Source organism: Mandrillus leucophaeus, unplaced genomic scaffold (assembly GCF_000951045.1).
Source record: "Mandrillus leucophaeus isolate KB7577 unplaced genomic scaffold, Mleu.le_1.0 Scaffold256, whole genome shotgun sequence".
Taxonomy (NCBI): Eukaryota; Metazoa; Chordata; class Mammalia; order Primates; family Cercopithecidae; genus Mandrillus; species Mandrillus leucophaeus.
The window spans coordinates 3,428,850-3,435,428 of record NW_012102654.1 but is presented as its reverse complement, the minus strand read 5'-3'; the positions used below and the strand labels follow the sequence as shown (position 1 = coordinate 3,435,428).

The 6,579-nt window shown below is 40.2% G+C and overlaps 1 protein-coding gene across 3 annotated transcripts in view; it reads left to right on the top strand.

The window, feature by feature from the left end:
- Positions 1-6,579, top strand: part of INTS9 (integrator complex subunit 9) — a 130,186-nt gene that overhangs the window by 38,352 nt on the left and 85,255 nt on the right. For all 3 annotated transcript variants that reach the window (XM_011983905.1, XM_011983904.1, XM_011983906.1), the window contains one exon: positions 6,430-6,490. In XM_011983905.1, the coding sequence (XP_011839295.1) occupies positions 6,430-6,490 (61 nt within the window). The remainder of the gene's footprint in view (positions 1-6,429; positions 6,491-6,579) is intronic.

Sequence of the window (6,579 nt, the reverse complement as noted above, 5' to 3'; positions counted from 1 at the left end):
ATAGGAAGAATCAATATTGTGAAAATGGCCATACTGCCCAAGGTAATTTATAGATTCAATGCCATCCCCATTAAGCTGCCAATGACTTTCTTCACAGAATTGGAAAAAGCTAAAGTTCATATGGAACCAAGAAAGCGCCCACATTGCCAAGACAATCCTAAATCAAAAGAACAAAGCTGGAGGCATCACGCTACCTGACTTCAAACTATACTACGAGGCTACAGTAACCAAAACAGCATGGTGCTGGTACCAAAACAGAGGTATAGACCAATGGAACAGAACAGAGCCCTCAGAAATAATACCTCACATCTACAACCATCTGATCTTTGACAAACCTGCCAAAAACAAGAAGTGGGGAAAGGATTCCCTATTTAATAAATGGTGCTGGGAAAACTGGCTAGCCATAAGTAGAAAGCTGAAACTGGATCCCTTCATTACTCCTTGTATGAAAATTAATTCAAGATGGATTAGAGACTTAAATGTTAGACCTAAAACTCTAAAAACCCTAGAACTAGGTAATACCATTCAGGACATAGGCATGGGCAAGGACTTGATATCTAAAACACCAAAAGCAATGGCAACAAAAGCCAAAATTGATAAATGGGATCTAATTAAACTAAAGAGCTTCTGCACAGCAAAAGAAACTACCATCAGAATGAACAGGCAACCTACAGAATGGGGTAAAGAAAGTGTTTGCAATCTACTCATCTGACAAAGGGCTGATACCCAGAACCTATAAAGAACTCAAACAAATTTACAAGAACAAAACAAACCACCCCATCAAAAAGTGGGCAAAGGATGTGAGCAGACACTTCTCAAAAGAAGACATTTATGCAGCCAACAGACACATGAAAAAATGCTCATCATCACTCGCCATCAGAGAAATGCAAATCAAAACCACAATGAGATACCATCTCACACCAGTTAGAATGGCAATAATTAAAAAGTCAGGAAACAACAGGTGCTGGAGAGGATGTGGAGAAACAGGAACACTTTTACACTGTTGGTGGGACTGTAAGCTGGTTCAACCATTGTGAAAGACAGTGTGGCGTTTCCTCAAAGATCTAGAACTAGAAATACCATTTGACCCAGCCATCCCATTACTAGGAATATACCCAAAGGATTGTAAGTCATGCTGCTATAAAGACACATGCACACGTATGTTTATTGCAGCACTATTCACAATAGCAAAGACTTGAAAGAGAGAGAGAGAGAGAGAGAGAGAGAGAACTTTTTTTCATGATCACACTGGGTCCCGAATCCTTCCAGATACAGTTTTCTTCAAGTTCCTATCTTAGTAAATGGTATCCTTTTATAAAAATGAGAAAACTGGGAGTTAACTTTGATTCAGCCTTTTTCCTCACTGCTCCATATGCAATCTTTGATTAAGCCTTGACACTTTTACCTTCTAAAGAGTTCTAGAATCCAGTCACTTCTCTTCAGTGCTGCTGTAGTCATTCCCGTCTTTTATAGGTATCATTACTAAAGCCTCCTCACCAGTTTCTTCAGTTCTCATCTTGACCCTGTCTCAATCAAGAGTCATCTTTTTTGTGTGACTTTTTACTTGAAGTCCTACAGATTTACAGAAAAGCTGCAAAAACAGTACAAGCATTTCCTAATTGCCTTTACCAGTTTATTGGCATTTTAACAAATTTGCTTTATCATTTCCTCTTGATATGTACACACACAATTTTTTTCTGACCCATTTGAGAGTGAGATGCAGGCATGATGCACCTCACCCGTAAATGCTTGAGTGTATTTCCAAAGAGCAACGATATCGTCTAACATAACCATGATACAAAAATCAAAATCAGAGAATTTACCTTGATAGTATACCAGTGTCTAATCTGTATACCTTATACATATGTCTCCACGTTTGCCAATTCATAATTCACTATGAAACCCATTATAGCAAGAGAGAGAAATGGTAATTTCTGGTCCAGGATCTCATCTAGATCCCATCCACATTGTATTTAGCTGTCATTTCTTCAGACTCCTTTAATCTGGAAGACTTTCCCGGTCCGTGTTTTATGACCTTGAGTTTTTTAAGAGTATGGCCAATTATTTCATATAATGACTTTCAATTTGGGTTTGTCTGATGTTCCCTCATGATTAGGTTGGGGTTATTGTTTTTGGTAGGAATACCGTGCTGATGATGGTGTCTATCATCAGAAGGCACATGGTTCCATTTTCCCCACAATCTTTTAGGAGCACAAATCTAATCTTATATTACTTGTTTAAAACCTTTCAGTGGTTTTTCATTGCTCTTAGGACAAACACCACACTCATCTCAGTGTATCAGGCTTCACGCCTGCCCCTCCACTACCTTCTTTATACTCTGCCTCTTGTTCTTTGTTTCCTTCTATTAAATAGTTTCAAAGAAATCTTCTGACTCCTTCCTCAGAGCAGTCACATGTATTGTTTTTCCAGCTTGGAAGACTGTGTGAGATCATCCATGACTACAGTTTTGATGTAGGAAGGACATAACGATGGCATTCTAGCTGGATGGGGACTGGGAGGGAGTGTCTTGGAATCTGCTCAAAGTTCCATGTGAATAAATGAATAACCTTCATGGAAGCTGTCCATGCCAAGGACTGGTGGTGAAAAGGACTGAAGGAACCTGCTGGGCTCTTCACCATGGAATACGACACAGCCAGAAAAAGGAACAAAATCATGCCCTTTGCAGTGACATGGATGCAGCTGGAGGCCATTATTCTTGGTGAATTAACATAAGAACAGAAAACCAAATTCTGTATGTTCTCACCTGTAAGTGGGAGCTAAACTTTTTCTAGTCCCTCAGGCCCTGCCCCCAGTTTCCCCTTGACTCTGCTCCTGTCCAGATCTCAACTCAGTCCACTCTGCCTCCCAGGCTGGAGTGCAGTGGCCGGATCTCAGCTCACTGCAAGCTCCGCCTCCCGGGTTTATGCCATTCTCCTGCCTCAGCTTCCCGAGTAGCTGGGACTACAGGCGCTCGCCACCTCGCCCGGCTAGTTTTTTGTATTTTTTTAGTAGAGACGGGGTTTCACCGTGTTAGCCAGGATGGTCTCGATCTCCTGACCTCCTGATCTGCCGGTCTCGGCCTCCCAAAGTGCTGGGATTACAGGCGTGAGCCACCGCGCCTGGCCCCTTTAAAAATCTTTTATACATTTTTTCGACTAAAAATTTTAATGGTATCCTTTTTTCCTAAGAAATGTTAGTAAAATAGCGGGTGCAAAGATGTGCTCTTCTACAATCTTTTTTTTTGGGGGGGGCACCTTTACCTCCCATGTTTTATTAGATTGATTTCTTTCTTTTTTCTTTTTTTTTTTTAGATGGAATTTTGCTCTTTTTGCCCAGGCTGGAGTACAGTGGTGCCATCTTGGCTCACTGCAACCCCTGCTTCCCAGGTTCAAGTGATTTTCCTGCCTTGGCCTCTCAAGTAGCTGGGATTACAGGCAAGCACCACCATGCCCGTATAATTTTGTATTTTTAGTAGAGATGGGATTTCATCATGTTGGCCAGGCTGGTCTCGAACACCTGACCTCAGGTGATCCACCCACCTCTGCCTCCCAAAGTGCTGGGATTATAGGCATGAGCCACCGTGCCCGGCCATTTTATTAGATTTCTGTGGAAAGATCTCTATCTCCTTGTTTACAAAGTTTACACCATCGAACTTTGTAATCATTAAAAGCAAAAAACTAAGTCCCTTCCCCTTTGGTAACTTAAAATTTACTCTTTATGGTTTATTCATTAACTCATTGGAACACAGTAAGCAAATATTTTCATCTCTATAGTCAGCATCCCTTTGCCATGTGGTGATGTATTTGCATCCCTTTGTCATTGGCACTATTGTCACAACGTGGTCATGATTTCCTTTCAGCATTCAGTCTCATCTACTAGCAGTGGCTCTAACCCAAAGTAACCACCCAGGTATGATAGATGGCTTTGATGTTATTAAAAAATGTTTTCCAGGAGTGTAAACCACAACACCTGAAAATTTTGCTTGTTAAAAAATTAGTTATATTCTGATAAGCAACTTACTATTTCTCAACGTTTGTTGAGGACAGCAAACTGCATCTGTCATCTGATTTGTGTGGGTCTGATGGGAAACAGACAGAGTGTGTGTCCTTTGATCCAGTTATCTTTATAAAGGGAAGTAGATATTTACAACCTTGTTTTAGAGAGTTAACATGCGTGAAATGAGAACAGTGTCCACGTTGTCTTGTCATTACACTTTTATTGGAATACTTGCTTTCTTAATCTGATCTGATAGCAAATATATTTTTCAAGAAGTAAGAAGTCTTCAAAATATATGACTATGAAATGAGGTGGGAATTAAAACAACTAATGGTAATAGCATATTTTTCTGAAAAGTTAGAGCAGAAAACTCCCAGAGTTTATTTAAAAAACTTTTTAAAAAACTCCCAGAGTTTAAAAAAAAAAAAAAAGTTATCAGGTATGATTAATACCAGTCAAATTTGATTCTCTCAGTAGTGATTTTCTTTTTTTGTTTTTTTTAGACAGTGTCTTGTTTCAAAACAAGATTCTACTTTGTTGCAGTGGCACGATCATGGCTTCCTGCAGCCTTGACCTCCTGGGCTCAAGCGATCCTTCCTCCTTGACCTCCCAAGTAGCTGAGACTACAAGCGTGTACCACCACAGCCTGCTATTTTTTTAATTTATTGTAAAGACAGGGTCTCACTATGATGCCCAGGCTGGGCTCAAACTCCTGGGTTCAAATGATCCTCCCACCTTGGCCTCCCAAAGTGCTGGGATTACAGGTGTGAGCCACTGCACCTGGCCTCCAGTAGTGATTTTCATTCTCTAATATACATCAGTATTCTCACTTTTGGATAAATAAAGGCAAAAGGTAAACAGTTAATCTAGATAAAGGGTATGTGAGAGTCCATTGTATTCACATCCTTGCAACTTTTCTGGAAGTTTGGAATTAATGTCAAAATTATTTGCACCAACCTAATAATTAAAACTTAACCCCCACCCCCGGCTGTGTGCGGTGGCTCACGCCTGTAATCCCAACAGTTTGGGAGGCCGAGGCGGGTGGATCATGAGGTCAGGAGATCGAGACCATCCTGGCTAACATGGTGAAACCCCGTCTCTACTAAAAATACAAAAAATTAGCCGGATGTGATGGCGGGCACCTGTACTCAGGAGGCTGAGGCAGGAGAATGGCGTGAACCCAAGAGGCGGAGGTTGCAGTGAGCCAAGATTGCACCACAGCACTCCAGCCTGGGTGACAGAGCGAGATCCCGTCTCAAAAAACAACGACAACAACAACAACGAAAAACTTACCCCACCCCCAATTCTCACTTTTTTCTGAAAGTAGATGCGTTTATATTTTATTCAGGTTTTTAACCATTTCTAAAAGATTCACAGATATTCACATATTTATGCTTTTATGTTGACTTTCATACCTATCATCTACTTACAGACTTAGCATCTGACCAAATTATTTTGAGAAGAGGAAGAGAGACCTTACAGATACTTGGTTTCTGATTCTTGTAGTCCCGCACCCTTACTTTGTCCTTAACTTTTGCATCACAGAAGATAATTTTGTAGTGAGTGCTGAAATCCTTTTGCCATCCAACTTGGAATCCTGATGGGCTTTTTCTTCACACATTACCTTGGTCATTACGCTTTTAATTTTACCAGCATACTGTTTTCTCTCCTGAGTTATTGGCACTTTCAGCTTGCATTATATTTCTTCTGGTCAACTAGTAGTACACAGTTAAATCTTTAGATTACTAGTAGTAAATGATTTTTTAATTCGGATTTTTAAAATGTAACATACACATGAAATTGACCTCATCTGCTAGAAGCTGTTCACTTTAGACATGGTGTCATTTTGTAACACTTGGGAAAACTAGCTTCATTCTCCAGAATTGGAAGCTCAAGTCACAGGTGACAGGTGACTAATCCACTTGTAAAGCTGTGAACCCAAAGCGTGGATTGGACTGGAATTCGGGTATTCGTGTTTGTGGTGAATGCCGACGGGTAGATAGTAGGGCAGTGTTCTCATCAGAGCTCCTATTCTCTCTGCATCTGTTTTTTCATCCGCAATAAGATGATGCCTGTTCTGCCCTGTCCTAAGGACTGTGGCCAGACACATGGGAAAGAAGATGGGGTGATTGGACAACTATAAAAGGCTCTCATGTCTCATCTTTCTTTTTTCTTTGTTATTCTGCATACGATTCTTTTAGTTTTTCCAATTTTCCGCCAAACTGTTTGACCTTTTAATATCCTATTGCCACATAATTTTTAAGCTTGATACAACATGGTTATTTCTCTTATATTTGATTGGTATTTAGGATAAGAACTACTACCAGTAATTTTAAACTGTTCTTAACTTTATGGAGACAGTACAGTTACCATGAAATCATTGAGGATTATAATCTATCTAGGTTAATTTAATCTTAATATTTTGTTTTGCAGTCCCAGGCTGTCCAGTCTTCCTGGCTGGTCCCTGAAGGATGGAAATGCTTTCTTGGACAAGGTAATATCTAAGACTACAAACTAAAGCCTATCTATACACAGTGGAAAGTTATCTTCTCATACCAGAGCCACCCTGTAGTAGTGTGACTG